The sequence below is a fragment of the Trichosurus vulpecula genome, chromosome 9 (genome assembly GCF_011100635.1).
Source record: "Trichosurus vulpecula isolate mTriVul1 chromosome 9, mTriVul1.pri, whole genome shotgun sequence".
NCBI lineage: Eukaryota > Metazoa > Chordata > Mammalia > Diprotodontia > Phalangeridae > Trichosurus > Trichosurus vulpecula.
In genome coordinates, this window is record NC_050581.1 from 146,216,717 (window position 1) to 146,241,740 (window position 25,024).

General features: G+C 48.9%; 1 protein-coding gene across 1 annotated transcript in view; it reads right to left on the reverse strand.

Moving 5' to 3' along the window:
• Positions 1-25,024, reverse strand: part of PLXNA1 (plexin A1) — a 161,732-nt gene that overhangs the window by 126,680 nt on the left and 10,028 nt on the right. Inside the window, exons 4-7 of the mRNA XM_036739649.1 lie at positions 17,163-17,263; positions 14,968-15,091; positions 14,669-14,822; positions 11,413-11,512 (exon numbers count right to left, since the gene is read on the reverse strand). Of these exons, the coding sequence (XP_036595544.1) occupies positions 11,413-11,512; positions 14,669-14,822; positions 14,968-15,091; positions 17,163-17,263 (479 nt within the window). The remainder of the gene's footprint in view (positions 1-11,412; positions 11,513-14,668; positions 14,823-14,967; positions 15,092-17,162; positions 17,264-25,024) is intronic.

Consider the following 25,024-nt stretch of genomic DNA (forward strand, 5'->3'; position numbering starts at 1 on the left):
CCAGTTAAATTAAAGGGTCTCTGAAGTCAACTCAATTCAACTGGATTCAACCAGCCTTTGCTTAACACTCTTCTAGTTCTAAACTCCAGCCATTCCTGTCATCCCAGGCTAACAACACATTCACCACCATTTCACAGGGTTTTTACAAATCATTAATTAATTGCTATTAAAAGCTAACATTTGTAGAGTGCTTACTATGTGCCAGGCACTGCGCAAAAGTACTTTTATAATTATTACCTTCTGGGATCCTCGCACCAACCTTGGGGTGTGGGTGCTATTATAATCCCAGTTTTACAGATGAGGAAACTCAGGAAAACAAAGGTTAAGTGACTTGCCCAGAGTCACAAAGCTAGGAAGTGTCTGAGGCTAGATTTGAACTCAGGTGTTCCTGACTCCAGGCCTGGTGCTCTACATGCCGAGCCACCCAGCTGCTCCTGCGTAAACTTTGAAGCCCCTGTAAACATGATCCAATAAGTATTATTTAACCTGGAAAGCCAGCCCACAGCACACTGTGAATTCTATTACAGCCACCTTTGTAGTACACAATTGGCCACCAATCCTACAGATGAGCATCTCAGAGAGGTTAATTGATTTGACCAAGGCTACACAGCCTGTGGCACCCTGCCTTTGAACTGCAATGACCTAATTCCTTAGCCAATCACCGGATCAAAGGGGCTACTGAAGCCATGCCTGAGAATGGCTTAACTCCAACCTTAAAAGATTCTGGAATGGGGGAGGGGAAGAGAAGCAGAACACAATAATTCATCATCAGACCTACGTTTAAACCCAGGCACGGCCATTCATCACCTGTGTGACCACGAGTAAACCCTGAACCTCTGGGAGCCTTAGTTCCCTCATCTGTTAAGTGGGGACAGGAGAACCTTTACGGTGCCCTTCTCCTCTAGCTCAAGATCCTGTGAGACCCTTCTCTTTCCTTCAGCCTGGGCAGGCACAAGGTCTAACAATGCTGGGTTACAATACCGCCCTGAGCCAAGAAGTGCCACCTGCCTACATGAAACTCACCGAAGGTGTGAGCTTTTGGTCCTGTGCAACGCAATCGTGTAAATTCAATTCACATCTTGTAAATGAACTTAAAGAATGGATTTCACCAATGTCAGGGTGTTGCTGCTCCGGAAACATTTCTTTTTTTACTTGTGAGTTTTAGGTTAAACAGTTTTTAAAATGAGTTTACTTAAAATTAGAAAAGGCAAACACAAATATGCAGAGGAACCCATTAATTAAGGTTCTAGGAATCCGGCTGAGGGAGAGATATCTCCCCACCTTGGTAAGAACTTCCCTTCTCCAAAACAATCCATTGGACCAGGCCAACTGGGGACAGTCTGTGAATATCACATCCTAACAGTGATGGATTAGGCAAAGGAAGAGAAGAGGACTATCAGAGTTCAGAGAAGCCTGGGAAGATCTGTAAGACCTGATGCACAGTGAAGAAAGCACAACCAGGAGAATACTTTCCATCACCACACACACACGGTGCTGGCCATGAACTCCAGCCAAATCCTCATTTTCCTCCCATCAGATCTTCATCCTCTCCAGACTTCGCAGCTCCTACTCCTACCATGCCCAGGTCCCCTTGCTTGGTGTCTTGTCTTCTCCCATCTGAATGTCAGCTCCCTGAGGGCAAGGGCTGAACTTGTATTTGTATCCCAGGGCTTAGCACAGAGCCAGGTACATAGTAAGCACTTAATAAATGCTCTATAATAGCCTCGCATTTTACATAACACTTTAATGTTTGCAAAGCACTTTACAAATATCATCTCATCTTATCTTTGCGATAACCCTGAGAAGGAGGGGCTATTATAAGGTGGTTGTTCTATTTCTCCATCCACCTTTCTATCTCTATGTCCATCTCTCTATCTATCAAGCTATCTCAATCTATCTATCCATCACTCTCTATCCATCCATCCATACCTCTCCATCTCTCCCTCTAGTTCTCCTTCTACATCCATCTATTTCTCCCTTTATTTGCCTTTCCTTCTATCTACTTCTCCCAGTCTCCATTCATCTCTCCATCTATGTACCCATCTCTCTATCTCTGCCTACCACAATATACATAATGATTACAATGCAAATTAACAAATCATTAAAAAGAGGATGAACTCTAAGCCATGGAAAGACGAGTGAAGAACACATGATCCCCAACACGGCGGAGATGCGGGAGACAAGACAGTCAGTCAATGAGCATCTATTAGGTACTTTGGATATTCCAGAAACTATGCTAACAACTAGCGATACGTTAGGAAAGCAAAAATTTGGCTCCTGCCTTCAAGTAGGGTACGTTCTAACGGAGGCAGCAAGGTGGTACAGCGGATAAAACACTGGACTTGGAGTCCAGAAGATCTGGGTTAGAATTCTGCATTAGATAATTATTAGCTGTGTGGCTCTGGGCAAGTAATTCTACCCCTCTCAGCCTCAGTTTCTTCATCTATAGAAAGGGAATAACAGCGCCTGCCTCCTAAGGCTGCTGCAAAGATCAAATGAGACAATATTCATAAAATACTTTTTGCAAAAAAAATGCCAACCGCTGTTCTAATGAGGGGACAACAGGCAGTGTATTAGGCACAAAGAAGATACACCAGAAGAGACGCAAGGTTCTAGGACAGACGATGACTAGGTGATGTTCTGGGAGCGTTCATTTGTTCTGATCACAGGAGGGAAAGGAGAGACAAAGGGCCTTTTCTGGCAAGACTCGGACCAGAGCTCTAGAAACTGCTCAGGACAAGCTGAATAGGAATCCAAAGGCATCTGTCCGTCTGTCTGTCTCTGGCCCCGGCCCACCTGGCCCTGTCTGCTGCCAGGTCCTAGATATCCTGGGATCTAGGGTTTAGATCTAGAAGGAAATCTCAGAGAACACTGACTCAACCTCCTCCTTCTACAAAGAGGCCCAGGGAGTCAGGGATTTGCCCAAAGCACACAGGTAAGAAGAAATAAAGCAAAGCCTGGATTTGAACTCAGGGCCTCTGACACTGAAGTGCATGCCCTTTCCAATACACAGTAACTATATCTATCCTTGGTCCCTTTAGGTACTCCTGGGTGGGGACCGTGTAGTCTGCCAGGGACAAGGGGCGTGGGTCTTTTGGAGGGCAGATGGAGATGTGGTGGTTTATATCCCAGCTCAGGGCCAGGCCGCACCCCTCCCTGCAGCTAGCTAGCTGTGTGGTCCCTTGGTCCCCCAGCTCCCCACCGTCATCTGGCCTCTCCCAAGCAGGCCTTGAGCCCGTTCTGGCTACGTGAAGGATTCAGCATGAGGTGCCCTGCCCTTCCCCACAAGGGCAGCGGCAGGCCTTGGCTGGAAGCCTGTTTTCGTTCCTGCACCAGCCCCCTCCCCTATGTGACCCTGAGGGATGGGGTGAGTTCTCATCTGGCAGCCTCTCTCTGCATGTGACAGCTTACTTGGTATTTTCCTCCTTCACTGACCTTCCCTGGAGGACAGAACAAGCCTCGGATGGTTCTAGCGGCGTCGTGGAGAGATCTCCAAGCACCTGCTGGACACCTCTCACACCTCCCTTGTTCAAACAAGCACCAACGGCCCCCATAAAATGGCAAGGATGGGAACCAAGGTGATCACCACTAAAAACTCCAGGTCCTCACCCCTTGCTGCTGGATCATTATAAGAGCTTCCAGTCTTTCCCCTCCTGATTCTTTCTACATCTACTATCTGTGGGGCAGCGGGTGGTACAGCGGACGTAGCAATAGGCCTGGAGTCAGGGAGATCTGAGTTCGAATCCAGCCTCAGACACCGATTAGCTGGTTGAGCCTAGGCAAGTCACAATTTCTGCTTGCCTCAGTTTCTTCAGCTCTAAAATGGGGTAACAGTAGCAACCTACCTCCCAGGCTTGTTGCGAGTGTTAAATGAAATAATATTTGTAAAAAGTTCTTAGCGTAGTTCCTGGCACGCAATAGGCACTATATGAATGCTTATTCCCTTCCCCAATACCAGATAAATCTTCACAAAATACTCCTTCTGTCATGTCCCTCCATTATCTTCCCAATAACTATTAGATTAAGCCTAAATTCCTTGGCTTGGCATTCAAGGACTTCTCAAATCTTGCCCAAAGTCACCTTAAAGTCCTTTCTATTCTGAAATCCGATGATTCCATTCTCCCACCTTATCTTCGCCATCACTCCCTCCCCATGCTTTTCAGTCCCAGCCAGGTGTGTCCTCACCGCCCCCAAACAGCACGCTCATTGCTCCCCCCACCCTGTGCCTATTCACCTTTCTAGACAGGTTTTTTCTTATACAGTACTAACGTCTGCCTCCCCTGGGAGACCTCTGGGAACCCTTCACTTCCCACCTGGCTTAGTTTGCAGATCCCTCCCCTTTTCACGTCCCTACTTGACAGGCCATCTGCCCTCCTCTCTAGCCTGTTAGCATCTGAAACAATGGCTCTCCCAAGCATGTTGGGAGGATTTAGTCCAACCTCCTCATTCTGTAAGATGAGGAGAGCCAGGCCCAGAGGAGGAAAGAGACATGTCCAAGGTCACACAGTAAGGGCCACCACTTCCTTCCCAACACTGGCTCCCTGGGCCAGTTTTCTGCAGTCCATCCCTGACGTCCTCGGTGGCATAAGAGAAGGCGAATGAGGAGCAGAGATGCTGGGCTTTGTGTCCCCTGGCCCTGGGCCTCCCTGCAGGCTGCTTCCCTAGTTCTCAAGGCTCAGGCTCTTAGTGGCATCCTCCTATTCCTACGGGTCCAGGAGCCTGAGAGGGCAGCCTCTCACAGACACCCTCTTCTCTGCCCAAGCCCAAGGCTTTGTTTGTGGTGTGAGGAGAGGGGAGGAGGAAGGAGAGAGGAAGAGAAAAGAGGGAAGGAAGAGAGAGAAACAGAGAGGGACAGTCAGAGACCAACAGAAAGAGAGAAACAGACAGGAGGAAAGAGAGGGGGAGAGAAGACAGACAGAAGAAGGAGGGAGAGGTGGGTAGGAAGAGAGAGAGAGAGAGAGAGAGAGAGAGAGAGAGAGAGAGAGAGAGAGGAAGAGAGAAAGAGGAAGGGAGGGAGAGACAGAAGCAGGAAAGATAGAGAGGGAGAGGAAGATAGGAAGAAAGAGAAGGAAGAAGGGAGAGAGACAGAGAGAGGGGGACAGAAGCAGGAGAGAGAGAGAGGTGGGTAGGAAGAAAGAGAGAAAGAGGAGAGAGAGAAGGAGGAAGGAGAGAGAGAGGGAGAGAGAGAGAAGAGAAGAGAGAGAAAGAGAGAGAGAGAGAGAGAGAGAGAGACAGACGGAGAGAGGAGGACAAAAGTAGGAGAGATAGAGAGAGGGAGAGGTGGGTAGGAAGAAAGAGAGAAGGTGAGAGAAAGAGGAAGGGGGGGAGAAAGAAAGAGAGAGAGAGAGAGCTACCAAGACAGAGAGACACAGTGAGACAGAAAGAGACAAAGCTGAGAACAAACCCAGGCTGAAGAAGCCCCAGACCAAGTATAAAGAGTGTGCCTAACCCAACAGGATTACTGTTAGAACTCCCCACTTTGCCTAGGCTTTAATCAACCAATCGCTACAAACCCTGGCATACTGTAGGTAAATGCTTGCTGATTAAATAATCTGCGCCCCCCCCCCCCCCCCCACCAAGAAGAGCACATGGAAAAAGGGCAGACATATGAACAATGAGTAATGTAAGGAAATACTGAAACTCAAGTGATGCCAAGGGAAGGAAGTAGAACCAAAATAACCCACCCGGTGACGTTGGCCTGAGAAGCAGTGACAACAGAGCCTTGTAAAAGCACTCCCGCCCAGCCCCCACTCAGAGGACAGTCTCTTCCCCATTTGGATGCTTCTGCATATGGCCCTGGGGGAAGGCCACCCATGATTGGGGAAAGCTGAGAATTTAGAGACTGCCCCCAGAGCAGCGCAGGCCAACACAAGGACCGAGGGTGGGGGGGCGTTAAAGGCAGGCAGATGCCAATTCAACGTAGGTGAATCGAGGCTCTCATGACGATGGCAGGCTGTTCCAGGAGGCAGAAGCTGCTTGTCACTTGGGGCATTCAAGCACAGGCTGCATGATCACCATCAAGGCTAGGGTCCAAGAGGGTCCCCTGCACTGGGAAGAAGCCCGGCACCCTTTTCAGCTCAGATAATCCCAGGCTCTGAGGACTGGCCCCATCCTTTCGGTCTGGGTGATGTCCCTTTGAATGGCTGACCTGGAGTGGAGGGTGGAAGGGAGCAGGGAGTTTCAATCACTGGAAATGTAGAATCAGAAGTTGTGTATAGGCCCGTCCGTGAGCCTCCTGTTTGTGAATGAGATCCAATGTCAATATGTACGGCCTTCAAGAACTCCTCAGCCCCAAGTGCCCCAGACTTTCCAAAGATGTAACTGATGCTCCATTTCAAACTGAGAAAACCATACCAAAAGCAAGTTTATTGAAAAGACAACAGGGGGAGAAAATCTATTTTGGCATGTGGGCAGCCCACTGGGCTGGAGGGAGCGGGGCCCGTTTCCAGCCTGGCCCATCCCCCCAAGATCCCTCCCTCACCCAGCCTCCTCAGGATTCATTATCTGCACCCACCAGGTGCTCGGCGCCACCGGCCTGAGAGGAGTAGCAAGGGGATGTCAGAGAGACCTTCGAGATTGCCTGGACCAACCCTTCCATTTTACAGACATGGTAACTGGGTCCCAGAGAAGTGATGCACCTTGTCCCAAGTCATTTGGCTAGTGGCCAGTTATTTGCTAGATGCTAGGAAGGACAAAAGAGAGACCTGAGGAGGGTATGATTTAGCCTGGGAGAGGATGAAGATAACAATGTGATTATGGAAGAGAGAAGAGGGAAAGAGAAAGAAGAAGAGATTAAAAGAAAGTGAGAGAAGGAAGAGGAACAGGAAGAAGAAAGGATGGGGCAGGGGAGGGGAAAAGAGGGGGGAAAAGGAGGGAGGGAGGGAGGAAGGGAGGGAGGAAGGAAGGAAGGGAGGAAGAAAGGGAGGGAGGGAGGAAGGAAGATGGAAGGAGAGGTTAAAAGAAGGAAGAAGGAAAGGAAAGGGGGGAAAGTAGAAAGGATAAGGAGAAAAAAGGAAAAGAGAAAGAAAAAAGAGGAAAGAGGTAGAAGATGAAACGGAGAAAAGAAAATGAAGAAGTTATGGGAAAGGAGATGAGGAAGTAGAAGAGCAGGAGATGGAGAAAGAAGGAAGAAGAGGAAAGGGGGAAGAGGAGGAGGGCAAGGACAAGGAGAAAAAGAAAGAGGAGGAGGAGTTGACATTTCTACAGCCCTTGAAGATGAGCTACCTCCAGAAACAACGCATCACCCTTTGCCAAGTTCTCCAACTTGAGTTCAATGACCACTGGTCAGGTATGTTGTAAGACGGGCTCCCTGCCCAAGGACAGGTCAGACCAGGAGGCCTCTGAGCTCCAGCCCACCCCAAGGTCCTGTTTCACAAAGTTCTTTCCTCACAACAAAGTAGTGCAAGCATCCTTAACAAAGCCTCAGGGGAGCCAGGTAATTCTTTCAAGAGCCACACAGCAGGAAGGTCCAAGGTCAGGTCCTAAAGCAAGATCCCCTGACTCCACGACTCCACGACCAAATAGTCTCCAACACTAGGGCCATGCTGCCAAGACATTGCCATTCACGCAAAGTTCGTACTGATGTCAGTTACATCGTAAATGACAAAAGAATGGAAATACAGACTGGAGAGAAGGGTCATGGAGCTCAGAGTGGGAGTTTCTGTGAGCTGGGCAGGAAGGAAAGGTTTCACAGAGGTGGCAACAATTAGGATTCGCCTTGAACGACGGATAGTATTCAGAGATGTAGAGAAGATGGATCCCTGGCAAGGACCGCAGAGCAGGAAGATAAGGCCTGGTCCCTTTTGGCTGTCTGAAATACTGGGAGAAGCAGGTGAACTGGGGACTCTCAGGAATGCCAAAGCTATTCTGAAGCTGCTTCTGGGGATCTCTGAGGAGCCACCTGGAGGGAACTTCACCTCCTCCTACTTCCATTGACTATGAGCCAAACCCAGCTGACACCCACACCTTGTAGGAAAGCAGAGGTGGGATAAGATGTTTCAGAAACCAGAAACAGCTTCCTGGTGTAGGAGGCTAGGCAGATGAAGAAAGCCGGCATCCCTCCGGGGAAACCCTCCCCAGAAAACCCAAGCTGACACTAGGCATTCCCCTGGACCCTCAAGCCAAGTCTGGGGGAGAACCCAATCATTACTGATCCAACCCAAAGAACCTCTCTCCCTTCTGAGGCTTCACAGGGGGCCTAAGAATCATCGAATGTCAGAGTTCTCCTAAAAGAGAGATCCCAAGCCCAATGCTCCCTTTTGACGTACAAACGAACAAGAGACAAGGCGCTCTTTTGACAAAGCATGCAGAGGTAGGACCAGAGGCAGAAAAGAACAGGTTGAAAGAGTAACTCAAGTTGAAAACCACCTGCCTTCCGACAGTTCTCTTCCTCATGTGCAGGCAAGACATGTGAGAGCCAGGGAAAGGCTTGGAGGAATTCGTCATGTCTTCCCCAAACTGGCTCTCCTCCCCAGACTTCTTGGCTGGGCCTTCAAAGCTGTCCCCGAGCTGGCACTACCTCCTCGCCTCCCTTTTTGCCTATGCCAAAACTTCATTCCATCCCCTTCGGTTCAGTCCTTGCTCCCTGAATGGGACATTGCCTCATAGATAAAGAGCTTGGAGGAACTGCAGAGGTCAACTAGTCCAACCCATTCCTTTCATAGGTGAGAAACTGAGACTCTGAGAGGCTAAGACTTGCTCAAATAATAAGAGGCAAAATTGGCATCTATCCTCAGGGCCCTGACTCCACCACGTGGGGCCACCGTGGTTCCTTCTCTTTGCCTATGCTGTTTCCTCGAGTCCTAACTCTCCCTCAAACCACAGTCCCTGGCCTACCTGCTCCACAAAATCCACCCTGGACTAAGCCTGACAATACTGATCTCTCCTTCCCTCAAAACCCAACATCACTTAGTTTGTCTGAACCACACATGCCAGGAATCCAAGAATGCTATTTGGGGGTATCTGCTGTTTTTGCTGGGATGGGAATGGCCAGACGACAGAAGTCAATCATGGCTCTTGGGCACAGTAGGTCAAGGCGGTGCCAGGTCATTTTTCTTGGAGGCAGGAGGAGGGAATACATGGCTTTGGTGGGTGATGTCAGCACCAGCTGCCACAATGGTCTGTAGTCAGGCACGGAATGCCAGGCCTCAGGCTGCTGCCGATAGTTGATTTTAAAATCCGTTTAGATGAGCTCAATTTGTTGAAAGGTTAGTATGAAAGGCTGTGTGAGAAACACAGAATGACTTGTGAGAACTGATGCAGAGTCAAGTAAGCCAGGCCAGGAAACAGTATACATGATGACTACTCTAACACCAACAAAAACATGCTGAGGTTCAGATGAATGCCTTGTAATTAGTTACTAGGCTCCATCGCAGCCCCCTGGAGAAGCAATGTTCCTCCAGCCTTTCCTTAGAGAGGAGAGGGCCAGCAGGTGAGGAATGTAGCACTCAATGTCAGATCAAGGAAGTGAGGCCAGCATCAGCCCTTAAATGGGACGACAGGCAGCACAGGACAGAAAGAAGTGAGGCTTCTCGAAAATATGCCAAAGGCGGTGGGGACTGGCAAGCTGGGGGAGAAGACGGAGAATGACCTGGCTTTGGTGTGGCAGGGGCAGGGTGTTGGGAAGGAAGGAGAACTCTGGGCCATAGTCACAAAATGAACCAGCCACTCACCTTGACCACTGGGCTTTCCATCCCACACTCAAGTCCCAGGTCCCCTCCCAGCCCTCATCAACTGGTCACACTAGGCTTAGGTGACCTCAAATGCTGGAGATGAAGAGCATCCACAGCCAGGCCCTGAGGCAGCAGGTAAATGGGCTAAGAAAAACCAGGAAGACTTGGCTTCAAACCTCAGACTCTGCTACTTATCATACATGGGACTTTGAGGAAAGCAGATGGTGTGACAGAGAATGCTGGGCCTGGAGTCAGGAAAACCTGAGTTCAAATCTGACCTCAGACATTTACCAGCTGTGGGACCCTGGACAAGTCACTGTGTGCCTCAGTTTCTTCATCTGTTAAAAAGGGAGTAACAGCATATACCTATAATATTTATAAAATACTTTGCAAACCCTAGAGCACTACATACTCATTATTAAGTCACTTCACCTCTCTAACCTTCAATTCCCTCCTCAGTAAAAATGAATGCCTAGATGATCTCAAGGGGCCCATCTAGCTCTAAATCCTATGATGTCATGACCTCCTAATCCCATAACTCCAAAATCCCTTAGAATTATCAGGACAAGCACAAGAACTCCAGGGCCCAGGCTTCTGTTTAAGCTGGGGAAATAAACAACTGAGTGGCAAACCTCAAATTCCTCAGACCAACCCCTTCCCACCAAAAAAGAGATAGGAGAAAGCTGGAGTGCCCCATCCCACCCACACCCAGCCATAACACAAGGCACCTAACACCAAGGTAGCCTAAGCCCAGCCAGGTCTCCCTCATCAGGCCTCTGCTTAGCTAGGAAGATTATCAGCAACTAAGAGGAAGGCTCGGGCAATTCATCTTACTGAGTTCAAATCTGACCTCAGACATTAGCTGTGACCCTGGGCAAGTCACTTAACCCTGCTTGCCTCAGTTTCCTCCTCTGTAAAATGAGCTGGAGAAGGAAATGGCAAACCACTCCAGTATCTTTGTCAAGAAAACCCAAATGGAGTCACAAAGAGTCTGCCATATCTGCACAACACCAACAAGAAAAGGAAGGGTCCTTGAATCAGTGGGAATGATTCACAGTGTTCCCAGATTGCCTAGGGTCAGGAGGTAAGGAACAGAGAGGATGGAAGGGAAGGATGTCTCCTGAGCTAGACCAAGGGTGTTCCTTTGGGAAGTTTTCTTTTAAAGGGTTGCAAAGCATTTAATTCATCATAGCCCCTGAGGGTGGAGAGAGCACTTCCTAGTGCTCCCATTTTATAGATAAGCAAACCAAGTGCTTATTTGGCCCAAAGATTTCACTTTGCCAGAAAGCAGGGACTCCCTCAGGGAATGGGAGCTCCATCTCCACAATCCAACCACTCCTCCACACTGCTCTCTCCCCACTCCCCATTCCCTCCTCTGGCTGCTGAAATTCAGTGATCAGGACACAGGGCCAGTGGAGCAAGGTTGGCAGGCTTCCTCCCTAGGGGAATCAGGTAGTTGTGCCTTGTTCCTTGGCCACAGCCTAAGCCCTAACCTCTGTCACAACCTGACTCCTAACACTGGCTTCAGAACAGCTGCTAACTTCACCTCTAGTCCCAGCCCCAGACCAGTCCCTAACTGGACACAATCTGACTCCTGACACTGGACAGCTTCACACACGTGTGGACGCCGCATCACTAGGGACACCATGCTGACCCAGTTTGGGGCGTCCCCAGCGAGGAGCACTATGGAATGCCCTCCCAAGACAGGAACCTCCTGGCACTGTGGCCATTGGTTACTTACGACTGGTGAACGCTGCAGTTGTAAAAGACAAAATCCACAGATGCAAACTTCTTTCCCGTCTCCTTGGACTTCAGGTAGAGCTTCACAACCCTCTTGTCTCCTTCAAGAGAAATAAGGAGGAAATGTGTGAGTGTACAGAAGAGAAGAAAGGCAGGGCTTGGGGTCCAGAGCAGTCGGAGACCCTTGGGGCCCTTTCATCCCCCAGATCAGGGGTCCAGAAGGCCAGCCCAGCCTGAGTTCCAGAGTCAGGGCACTCAGCACAGGCACCTCTGGGATCATCTAGATCAAATCTCTCTGTTTACGGATGGAACAGTTGAAGCCCAGAGTGGTCAAATGACTTGTCTCAGATCACACAGATTACTGGCAAGGCCAGGTCCCTGGACACCTTGGCCGATACTATAAATAGTAGCTGAATGTCAGCTCTGTGCCCTGCCTAGAATTCCCAACCTAGGCGCTAGAAGATACAGCTCTGGGGACTCCAGAGAAGGGAGGCTGTGAACAGCAGCAGAAAAAGGGTAGCCTGCAGACACAGAGCTGCATCCCACCCTACCCCCTGACTCTGCTTCATGGCAAGAGAGAGGGGGTTACAGGATGGAAAAAATATGAGCATGAAGTCGTTTTTCTTTCCAATGACTTAACAGCCTCCTCAGATCCTTTTGTTAGCCACCTCAGCTTCTCTGGGAAGCCTTCTTGGACTTCTCAGAATCTAGAATCACAGCACAGCATCTCTGCCAAGTGGCCTTATAATCTTAGTCAACACATTTCACTCCATTTCCTCATCTATACCTTTGGGACAAGAATGCCCCTACTACCTTCTCATCATGAGGCCATCCTGAGACTCCAATGAGTTAATACATGGAAAGCATTTTGCTAAACTTTAAAGTGCTATATAGATTTTTTAAAATTTCACCAGGGTAAGAAAGGACGGTTTTTTAAAATTATTTTGATAACTGCATTTCAGTAAAATTGGCTTTCTTTATAATCCTATAAATTTTATTTTATGCATTTAAAAACATTCTTCTGAGAAGGGCCCCATGGGCTCATCATGCTGCTCAAGAGAGTCTATGACCGCAGAAAGGGGTAGAAAGACCTCCTCTCCCCCTGCCCCTGGCATCATCTTAGAGAGCTCCAGAGAAAATGGGAATGCAGGTTCTCCTGCCTCTGAGGATACTCCCTCTCTGTCCACTCCGCTACACTGCCTCATCCCAATGGTAACTACTTTTTTAAATTAATATTCCTCTAGCCCACAATGATTTCTCCTTTCTCTGAACTCCCTGTTGGACTCAAAATCTGAAATCACAAGCCTAGCTTTTTATCATCCCCTCTTATGAACCATTCTCCAGGATTTTCTTGGGGTAAGTCTGATCTCTGTAACTAGTCAGCCAGTCCTTCAAGGACCTAGAGAGAGGCTTACACCTGTCCGGTCTCCCCCGTAGAGGCTGGGACATAGCAGAGTCCCAGAGCCCAGCATCTGCCTGGGCTCTGGCCTGTGTTCCGGTATGTTCCTCCAACAGCCCAACCTCCCAAGCCCCAACACTCCCACTGAGCATCCTCTGACCCAGGGTCTTCGAAGGAACTCGGTAAACATGAGTTCAAATGCTCCCCATGGGAGCCAGGACTTGAAATGAAAATAAACACTTTGTCCAGCACCAGGAAAGCCCTGAGCTGACAGCAGGAGAAGTACTCAGGGAGACTGGGGAGGGGGAGTGCCTGAGGAACATGGAGAGCTCCCTGGGAGTGACTCATGCCATACAGGACATGTTCCATCATGCCTTCAAGCCAGCTCAACACCACCAGAACACACTGTGGCCATTCACGATAGGCTTCTGCTCCGATATTAATCAGATGCTGGGTTTCTCCCTCACTACCGCCCACCCCCAGCCCCTCAGCCTGTGTTTCCAGGGCCAGCTGGGGGGGAACTGGAGTCTTGTGTTTGGGACCCCAGGCCATTCTCCCAGCTGAGGTCAGGGGCCCAGGCATCGGCACTGGTGATGTCACAGGCACGGGATGTGGGACAGAATGAAGCAACAAGCCAAGGGGGGTCGGGGGTGGGGGAGAGATACTGGAGGGGAGTAGGGGGGAGGAGGTTCCTTGCAAAACCACAATCCTGATTCCATGCAGATGTGCCCCATGAAAAGAGAGCCAAGATAGCAAGAGGGGAGGAAAGCTGGTCAGAGACCAGCATGACCAGTGCTCAGCTGACCTCCTGACCTTGGGCTAGAAGGAAGGGAGGGCTCTAGCAGCCCGATGCTCTTCCTGGTTTTCAGGATGTTTCTAAGCCTGAATTTTAGCCTCAGACTTTCTCAGACTCACTTCAGATTTCAGAAATAAGCCTTTTGGAGCCTTTGAAAAAAACATCCAATTGCCCTGGCCTCCCACCCCAATCCTTCTCACCAATTAGCCAAAGCAAATAAACAAATATTATCACTGGGGGTTCTACAAGGGTCACCGAGTCCAATTTTCTCCTTCTGGAGCTGAGGTAAACCATCACCAGAGAGACAGACAGACAGAGAGACAGACTCTGGGAAAGAGGACAATGTCCCCTTGGCCCATAGGGAGCTGCCCATTAGCGTGTGGGACAGCCTGGGCTCTTCCCATGTTTGGCTCCATGTTGAAAATGGTCAGTCCCATGGCTGTCTGCTCATTCATCTTGGGAGGTACCAGCTGAGGTGTGTGGGGAAGGGAACCCTAGACTTGTATTCCAAAGACCTTTGTTCGAGGGACCCTGGGCAAATTACTCTCCCTCTCTGGGACTCAGTAAAATTAGGGGGTTGGGTTACATGAGGATCTCTGAAGTCACATCCAGCTCCAGATTCAAGTCAAGTCAACAGACACAACAGGCCTATACTGGAGAAACAGAGAAGGTCAAAAGGTCCCAGGTCAATCGATAGTAGGAACGGTCTGTGAGTGACCACTGTACTTTCACAGCCTGGCTAAGACAGAGAGACCCAGTCTCAAATAAACACAACCCAGCAAACCACAAGGTGGGTGCTTAATGAATGTATGATGGCCGACTGATCAATCCAGTCTAGCTCCACTCTGTTCCTATGTCCCATTTTATAGATGTGGATACTAAGGCAGTAACAGGCCCAAACTCACATGGGTAAGAAAACAACAACACCTAAGTCCACACCTAGGACTTTAGACCTCAGATACCATGCTCATTCAACTACCCAATTTTGTTAAGGGGAATCAAGTCATCTCACGAACTGAAGGGGTGGGTTCCAGTCCCCAGACAGCACAGTGCCCTACTCACCCTGGCCTCGAGTGATGGGCACAACGTCCTTTGAGGAAGGGGAACGGCAGTAGATTTTCCCATCCTCGATGCGGCTCTCTGACTCTGTGAAGTCTTCAAAGGAACAATTGACTCCCGCCGAGAGATCAGGGACATTCCAGGCTTGCAGGACAAGCTACACGACCAGAGATGAGAGAGGGAGGGAGGAGAAGGGGGATCAGCAGGCATTTGGACCAGGGTGCGGGACAAGCTGCCCACAGCCCAGCGAGGAGACTCTCCCACCCCAAACTGCAGAAAGGTTTAGGAGAGGTGGGACATACCGGGACTTCAGACATGGTGACTGAGATGTTCTTGGGCCGAACGGTGAGCTGGACACACTGGAGCAGGTCCGATGCAAAACGCTGGGGCTCATCAGCCCGCTCACAGCGATCTTTCCGGGAACAACTGGCATGATGAAAGGAAGCAGACCAAGACACCATCACTGGGATGCTGATACCTTTAGGAAGGTTTTCCTCCTTTTCTAAAGCATCTAAGACCTTCTACATTCTGGTACCATCCTGACTTTCCAGCCTTAGTCAATCATTCATTCACTAAACACCTACTGCATGCTAGGGCCTTGGACACAAAGACAGAAACAGTCCCTGCCCTCAAAGAGATTACCTGTTAGTCAGCAGGCCTCCCTTCCAATGGAACTTCAACCTATCTGGACTCTCAGTGCCCCTGGATGGGCCCCGGAGGCCCCCTCCACCATCTTTACCCAACTTGTCCCCTACTGTAGCAATGCCCTCCCAAGCCAATCCAACACCCATTTACTAGGTGCCTGACACATTCCAGGCACCATGCTGTACCCCAGGGCTACAACGACAAAAATGAAAAACAGTCCCTTTCCTCAAGAATCTTATAGACTGCTACTTTCCGCCATTCAAAGCCCAATGCCACCGATACCACTGCCTCCATGAAACTTTCATTAAGGGACTTGGATTTCCCTATTAGGAAGATGCAATGCTAGGGTGGCTGAATAAACTAGCACTGTCCAGACGTCAGACCCACATTCACATTCACCTAACAAACATGTTCTCACCTCCTGGTGACTCATTCTGGGCCCCAGAGAACAAGGAAGGGGAGAATGGTCCCAACTAAGGAGCTCAGTGGCTTTGCCTCAAGCAGGGAGGAAAATGATGTTGAAGAAGGAATATTGGATTGATTCTAGCCTAGGCAAGGCCACTAACAAGCTAAGTGACAGCGGGGAAGCCTGACCCTCTTTGGCCTTCACGTTCCTCATTAGTAAAGTGACACTTGAAGACCTATTAAGTGACTGATCCAATCCAGTCCCAGCCTGTCCCCATGTTACAGAAGAAAACACTGAGGCACAGAGAAGGAAGCGATTGGCCCAAGATCATTCGGGCAAGAAAACAGCAGCACTTTCAAAGTTGCCTTTCATCAACCATAAAATCAGGGGATGAGACTAGCCAGCCTCTGCGGCCCCTTCTGACTCCAGGCCAATGAGCCTCTGCTCCTATCCAGTTCTATCTAACATTTGGGGATTTCAATCAGTACCAACATGGTAGCTGATAACAGTTTACAGTCCCCTGTTCCGTGGTTATCTTGAATTTGAACAGGGAACTCTGGGAAGCATGGGCATGAATATCTACTGGTGACATTTCAGAGTCCATGAGAGACCAAGGGGTCACGGCTTTGAGGTTAAGGGCCTTCCACCCTAGGTGAGTCCTCCAGAGGGAAGAGGAAGAGGAGGAGAAGGAAGAGGAAGAGAAGGACAACCATCCTTCCATCCCTCAGGCCCCCTCCCTCCATTTTGTTTTTGATTATGTTACTTTCATTAACAGAGGGTACTTTAATTAAGCTCTGTAAAGGAGCCAAAAATATATGTATATATAACAATAACAAACAAATCCAGTAGCTTCCTGAGGCCCTGGCAATCAGCAGCAGTCTTTATCCTGGGGGCCAGTGACCTGCTCTCTGGCCGACAGGCCCTGTCCCCCCAGAGGCTGCCCTGGCCTAACCGTGGGAGAGCCAAGAGTGAGTCCAAGTTAATTAAACACTCCCTAGGCCCAAGCTGGGATAACACACGTTTCACTACAGCTTTCGAATCCTTGACTGACAGAGTATTAGAACTGCAAGGGGGCCTTACTAATCATAGAGCCTAATTCTTATATTTTACAAATGGAGAAAATAAGTCACTTGTCCAAGGTTACACGGAGAGTTAATGTCAGACCTGATTCCCACGTCCATGGCTCATTCTCTAGCACCCCAATATTCCTCATTTTGGGGGTTGGCCATCCCTTTCCTCACTCAGGGGCCTTTTAAAAATTCCTGAACTAATATTCTCCCCAAAGAGCACCAAGGCCCAGAACAAGGGGTTGGGACCTACCCCAAGAGAGTGGGAGCCATCAGAAGTCCTGGGATGAGAACCAAGAATCCAGATGGCATCACCACTAGACTGGGCACCTTCCCACCCCAACTCAATGACCACGTCCATACTTAAACAGAGACTCACATGTTATGAAGGACACACCATCCACAGTGGGGATCCCGGGAGCCCAGGCACAGCTCGCACGTGGTATACTGTTCACAGCTCTCTACCGGAACCCGAGTCACCTGCAAGGAAAGGACAGGAGGGACACTGCAGTGGCTCTGAGGAGGGAGAGGGAAGAGAGAGCACTTCCAAGGCCCAGGGCTGGCTGCAACAAGCTAAGCTCACTTCTACTCCATATAAGGAAAATCCTCCTAACAATGAAGTTATTAGAGAGGAGAATGGGCTGCCTGAAAAAGTCACAGGATCCCAGATTTAGAGATGGGAGGGAGGGACTGATTTCCCCATCACTAGAGAGGTTCCTAGGGTAATAAAGCAGAGTGTTTGGCTTGGAGTTACAAAGATCCGAGTCCTAATCCTGCATCAAGAAACATACTAGGTGTGTAACCTTGGGCCAGTCACCCCACCCCTCACAAGGCCTTACTTCCAGTATCTGTAAGACATGGTGGCTGGATCCAATGGCCTCTAAAGTCCCCTTCAGTGCTAGCTCTAGGACTATTTGTTGGGGGCATGGAAGAAGGCATTCCCCTTCAGGTGCAGAATGGACTAGATCAGTCATGGAAAACACACAGCCTGCAGACCAATAATGCCTGCCTACAGCAGCCCAGAGGGCAACAAAATGTAACTGGGAAATATTTAACAAAATAAATAAAAATACAATAAAATACTGATGCTATTACATTTTAAAACCAAGTCAATATATAGCCCGTTGGGATTATGCACACTTTAGTGGCCCCTCCCATTTCTATAAGAGTTTGATATTACTAACCTAGATGACCTCTGGCATCCTGCATTCTGAAAGACCTTCCACACATGGCTTGGCAAGTTGTTATCCAACTCAAGAACACGCAATTGCTGCCTATTCAGTCAATAAGCATTTATTAAATGCCTGCTGCATACTAGGCACCATAATAAGGGCTGAAAATACAGAGAAAAGCAAAAACACAGCCCCACTAACTCGAATTCTAAGGGGGGAAATATGGTATCCAAAGCCTTTCACAATCTGGATGCAACCTAGACTTCCTACCTCAAACTCACATTCACTAGGCTTCACGAGTTTCATATTCTATTCACCATCCCCAAACACCTATCAGGATCCCCTACCTCAGAACATTGTTCTCTACCTCACAAACTATCTTCCCCAGCCCCCATCACTAACTGCTATATTCCCAACTTCCCAAGAAAGCCTTTCTCTCACTAGATAAACAGAGAGACAGACAGACAGAGAAAAAGACAGATAAGGATAGATGTAGATAGACAGATAGATAGACCAATAGGCAGGCAGGTAGGCAGACAGAGAGAAAGACAGACAGATAGGAATAGATGTAGATAGATTGATAGATGGACGGACGGATGTATGGATCGATGGATAGATAGATGATAGATGGATGGAGAGACAGATAGATACACACACACACATACATATATATATATATAGATGCATAGATAGACAGACAGACAGATAGGCAGGCAGACAGACAGAAAGACACACAAACAGATAGGGATACATGTAGATTGATGAATGGATGGATGGATGAATGGATAGATGGATAGATAGGCAGGCAGACAGGCAGACAGATATGTGTATAGATATAGATATAGATATAGATATAGATATAGATATAGATATAGATATAGATATAGATATGATATAGATATGATATAGATATGATATAGATATGATATAGATATAGATACATACATATACACAAACGTACCCACACAAGCTAGCAGTGACGTTCTCTCTCATCTGATTCTGTAGTGCTGAGATCACTCAGTATTCTTAAAGATTTCTTATATCTCAATCTAGATTCTATTTCTCTGGGTGCACACCATGACTCCTACCATAGTGTAAGGACTGTCAGGGACCCATGTCTGATACTCGTCTCACAACATGTGGCAAAGTGTACAGAATATAAAGGACATTTAATGAACGAATGAAGGTGTGAAGGAAGGCAGGCTGGTGGCAGGGCTGGAGAAGAAAAAAGCAGCTGGGGTCAGGCTGAAGTTTGGGGCTAGGAGAACATGAGCAGGGAGATAAGCCTGGAAAGGGAATTTGAGGTGATGGCTTGAATGTCTAATTCAGGAGACCTAGATTCAATCCCTGACTTTGCCAGGGATGGTTTGTCAGACTCTGAAAAGGGCATTTGAGCTTTCTGGGCCTCAATTTCTCCACAAATAAAATGAAGGAGATGAGCCGGGCTCCTTCCTGCTCTGGCATCCCAGCCCTTCCTTCCACACTGTCACACAGTGGTATGTCCATGATGTCCAACTCAAATAGAAAAGAGGGTCATGAAGCCGTCCTCTCTCCTGGAGGGCATACTGGCTTAGAAAACCACATATTAACATTATCTCTGTCCCATCCTTTTGAGCTGCCCTGGATTTGACACCTCTGATACAGTGGAATGAGGGCAGGTCTTGGATGCTAAAATGCTGTGGGTCCAAATCCTTTCTCTGGCTTGACAGTGTGACCAAAAGCCAGGGATTCAATGTCACTGAACCTCAGTTTCCCTATCTGTAAAACAGAGATAATATAAACCAGGAGTACCATTCTCACAGGGCTATGTGGCTCAAATGAGAATTTGACATAGAATTTCATGTATATAGAAACGAGCTCAATGTTCCAAGGTGACCTTCTGGGTCCTCCCAGCACTACCATTCCTGGTTCTAAAGTTTCTTACAGGCCTAACATCCTATGACCTCCGCTACCAGCAGTCACTCTCCCCCAACTCCAAGAATTATCTCAGTGGGCAGACCCACCCTGTGGCTGGGCAGCAGACACCTGGGCATTTAGCCAGAGCTGCTTGTAGGAGTCAAGAACAGGAACAAGGAAGTCAATCACTCAATCAATAAGCACTTATTAAGCTCCTACTGTGTGCCAGGCACCATGCTAAGCACTGGGGATACAAAAAGAGGCAAAAGGCAGTTCCTGACCTCAAGCAACTTACAACATACACATACAGACACGTGCACGTGCGCGTGCACACACACACACACTTTGCCCTCAGCTATGATCTTCTGGACAAAACTTAAGTTCTAACAGCTGAAAATGGTCTGTTACAGAGAGCATCCCTCTGCTGGTCACATGTCACCCCCCTGGACCTTGGGAAGGAGGACAGAAGGGGGGGGGAGGGCAAATTCTTTAGCCAGAAACTGCAGTTTACACATCTTCCCTACCAGTGGCAAAAGAACTGAATCTGCTGCTAATTTAAATGCAGGACAGAGACTCTGAGAAGTCCTAAATAACCATTTACATAAAGAATTAGAACATCTGGGAAGTGAAATGGAGAAAATTAACTTGTGAGAGGTCAAACTGAGAAACACGCTGGTTACCAGCCCAGAGCTCTCCCCACCCACGGCCAGTGGCCTCCTTCTCTGACATCCCTGCCCCCCTCAACATGCTCCAGACTGCTTTGGGTTCTGTTACAGACCCTGGGAGAAGTCCTGACCAGCCTGAGCCCAGGTACTTGGGCCAGGGATAAGCAGAGGATGCTGCCCGGGTGACAACTGCCCGGTGCCAGTCACATAACCTAAGTCTCAGTCTCCCAGTCTGTGGAATGGACACAATACTCATCCTACTCAGCTCAGAGGGTTGTCACGAAATGAGCCAAGATATGAACATGGAGAGGTGACCTTCGCGGGCTGCTCTCAGTGGGGCAGCTAGCGGTGCTGGGAATCATAACGCCCGGCTTCTGGTCCTGGGTCTGTGGCCAGCTTTACGTATGACCTTGGATCAGTTCCTTTCCTCTGGGTCTCAGTTTCCTCCCCTGTAAAATGAGTTGGGGGCACCTCTGGGATACAGCATTGGGCCTGGAGTCAGGAAACCCTGAGTTTGGATCCAGCCTCTGACACTTACTAGCTGTGCGACCCTGGGCAAGTCACATAACCCTGTTTGCCTCAGTTTCCTCATCTGTAAAATGAGCTGGAGAAGGAAATGGCAAACCACTCCAGTATCTTTGCCAAGAAAACCTCAAATAGGGTCAGGAAGAGTCGGACACGACTGAAACAAATGAACAACAGAATGAACTGATTAGAGCAGATGACCTTAGTTCTCAGGTCTGCGTCTTAAGTTTCCTTCAAGCTTTAATGTTCCAAGGTCCTTCTACACTATTCATCTTCTATGTTTTAAGGTCCAGCCCAGCCCCCTGATGCCCCATATTCTCAGGTCACTTCAGCTTTACTGTTCCAATATCTCCTGTGCTCTAAGGCTCCTCTTCATCCTGGACATTCTAGGATTTATTCTTTCTTTTCGGGGTCAGGGGTTAAAGGGACAAACACTAAGCTAATATAAGATGCACTTATTCTTCTCCGTTCACCCCCCAATTTGGACAAATCCTTCTATCTGTTCAATATACATGTTAGTGATAGGGGGGGAGAGAGAAGGGGGTAGGGAGGGAGGGAAAGAGAGGAGAGAGGACAGAGGGAAGGAGTGTAAGGAAGGGAGGAGAGGGAGAAGGAGGAGGGAGAGAGAAAGAGAGAAGGAAAGAGGGAGATTGGGAAAAGGAGAGAGGGAGAGAGAGGAGGGAGGGAAAGGGGGAGAGGAAGAGACAGAAGAGGGAGTAGAAGAGTATAAGGAAGGGAGGAGAGGGAGATGGAAGAGAGAGGGAGGGAAGGAGAGAGGGAGGGAGGGAAGGAGAGAGGAGGGAGTAAAAGAACGTAAGGAAGGGAGGAAAGGTAGAAGGAGGAGAGAGGGAGAGGTGGGGAGAGAGAGGGAGGGAGAGAGGAGGGAGAGAAAGAGTGGAAGGAAGGGAGGAGACAGACAGAGGAGGTAGGGAAAGGGAAAGAGAGGAAGGAGGAGGGAGTGAAAGAATGTAAGGAAGGGAGGAGAGGGAGAAGGAGGAGAGAGGGAAGGAAAGAGGGAGGGAGGGAGGGAGAGAGGGAGAGAGAGAGAGAGAGAGAAGGGAGGGAAAGAGTGGAAGGAAAGGAGGAGAGAGAGAAGGAGAGAGAGAGTGTGTTTAATGAAGCTCCTCTCACAGCCCATAAGCCTTTTCCTTCTTTCCGGAGATTGACCATCCTTAGAGAAATCCTTAAGAAAATTCAGGGAACAAGAAAAAACCCCAGATTCCTCCCCAGCCTCCAATGAACAAATTGGCTACCCACTTCCCCTTCCAAAAAGGCTCCTGGAGCTCTGGGGGCCATTTACTACACCCCCTTTTTCCTCCAGCCTCTCTTGGCGGGGGGCCCAGCACCTGCCCCAGCTGGCTAGGAGGGAAGGCCATGAAGAAACACCCACAGTCACTAACCTGGGCCTGCAGAGACCTCATAGACCATTCTGAAATCCAACCACTCATTTATAGCAAGAAAGTAACGGAAGCCCAGAGAAGGGCCCCAGCTCGCTGGAGGTCCCACACAGGGCTGGACCCCAGATCTCCTGACTCCCCTACCCCAAATTCTTCTCAACAAACTAAGCCCGAGCCAGCTCTTCTGCAATCTGCAAACAAAAGGCGGCCTAACGGGGTTCTGGGCTCCTAATTAATAGCTCCTCCAGATGAGATTAGAATCCCCTGGAGTTTCGGGCCCCTAGGAGCTGGGACACAATTGTTCACTTAATTACTTCTCTCGGCTTCTCTGATAACAACTGCGGCCTCGCAAATATTTCTTTTTATTAATCAACTGAGCCGAGAGGGAGAGGAGAGGAGCAAGATTCCCCCTTGGTCTCCCCTGGAGAAGAAAAGAAACTGGCCACTGACCAGGGGAGGCCCTGAAATGCCAGGGCGCTAGAGACAGACTCAAACCCTGGTTGTTACTGCTGGGGGGGGGGGGGAGGGCTGGACAAATCATTTTTCTTCTCGGGTCTCAGTTTCCTGACTTGTAAAAGGAGTCAATCGATCAACATGGGTGGTAGTGTTGTTTGTCCTTCGTTCTAGAAGTGTCCAGCACTGGGGTTATAAATACAAAATCAAGACAGCCCCTGCCCTCAAGGAACTTTCTTTCTAACAGGAAAAGTCAACAACATCTCAGATTTAAAAGTAAGTACAGGGTACAAGCCTAGATAAATTCAGAGGAGGAGGAATGGAAAAAGTGAGAGAATAAGCCTTCCATATTGTAACAGAAACATCATTTGGCCCATAATTTGAGTCACTATATCCGAGTGTAAATTCGGGGGCTCTGCCCTCTGTGAGTGACTTTATGGAAGGAAGAAAGTAAATAAGCACTTATTAAGCACCTAGTATATGTCAGACACTATACTAAGCACTTCATGAATTATCTCATTTGATCCTCAAAACAACCCTGGCAGGTACTCGATCTTATTATCCCCAATTTACAGATCAGTAAACTGAGGCAAACAGCACCTACCCCAACCCCTCCCAATTCCAGTCCCTTCCTTCTATTCAATGCTCTTTATCCTGCCTATAGCTTGCTTTGTGTCTATTTGTTTGCATGTTGTCTCCCCCATTAAATTGTAAGCAGGGCAGGGACTGTCCTTTGCCTCTTCTTGCATCCCTGGTGGATCCCACAGCACCTGGCATACAGTAGGAGCTTAAAAATGTTTACTGATTAATTGACTGATTTGTCTAGAGTCCCACTGCTAATAAGTGCCTGAGGCTGAGTTTGAACTCGGGTCTTCCTGACTCCAGGTGCATTGCTTTATGGACTATAGGCCCCTGAGCTGCCTCATGGGCAAGCCATTTCACCTGGTCTCAAATTCGAGGGCTGGGCATAACGACCTTTAAGGGCCCTTCCCAGCTTTTCGTCCAAGCCTATGATCCCAAGATCATGGCAGAGTGGGACTGGGCCTGGACTGGGGGGAGGGGGTGGCCTAGGCTCTGTTCCCAGCTCTGACACCAATTCGCTGTGATGAGCCAGCAGGCCGGTGGACTCTCTTCTCCTGCCTTTGGTTCCCACCTCTTAAAAAGGGGACAACACAAGCACACCATCCCCACCATCCCCACCTCTGCCTTTGGACAGCAAGAGATGGTCCAGCCTTGGCTGCGATGCCACCTCTTCCATGAAGCCTTCCCTCCCTCATTAGCCTCCGGCTGGGAGTGCTCTCAGTCTCCCTGGAGAGTCCCCGGGGGGCCTCTCATGCAATTAATGCATCTGCCTGGCGTTGCATTTATCAGTGGCTGGGTGTCCTCCCCCTCCCCCTCCTCCACCACCAGCTCTTACTCGTCTGCTCAAAGCAGCTACTCCATAAAAACAGATGAATGAATGAATTCATGTGAATGAAGTCTGACTGCAGGGAGAGAGACCCCGTCCTCTGGAGATGAAAGGATCAGAAACAGAGCACTGGAAGGGGCTGAGAGCTGACGGGGACACAGGGCTCACTCTGTGCCAAGGGGCCATGCTCAGCACCTGATACACCATCATCTCATTTGATCCTCACAATGACTCTTCCGGGGAAGTACTGTTATCATCCCCACTTTACAGATGAGGAAACTGAGGCAAAGAGGTTAAAGGATTTGCCATGGGTCTCACACAGCCAGTAAGTGTCTGAGGAGGGATTTGAATTCAGGTCTTCCTGACTCCAGGCCCGGTGCTCCCCTACTGCGCCCCCTCTAGGCCATCTAGTCCACCCCCATTTTACAGATGAGGAAACTGAGGCTCAAAGGGATGAAGTGATTTTCCTGAGGATACACAGCTAGGAAGCTGCAAGGCTGGGATTTGAACCCAGGTCTTATGAGGTGAATCCACAATAAAAGGTCAGACATAGAGCAGTGTGGTTTATAAGCTCATTACAGGTTAGGACTATGTTGTTGTTCATCTTTATAGCACCAGCACCTAGCACAGGGCTTGGCCAGGGTGGGCATTTAATAAATTCCTGGTGATTAGTTGAATGAAGGAATGGATGGATGGATGGATGAATGACAGGATCCCAGATTTAG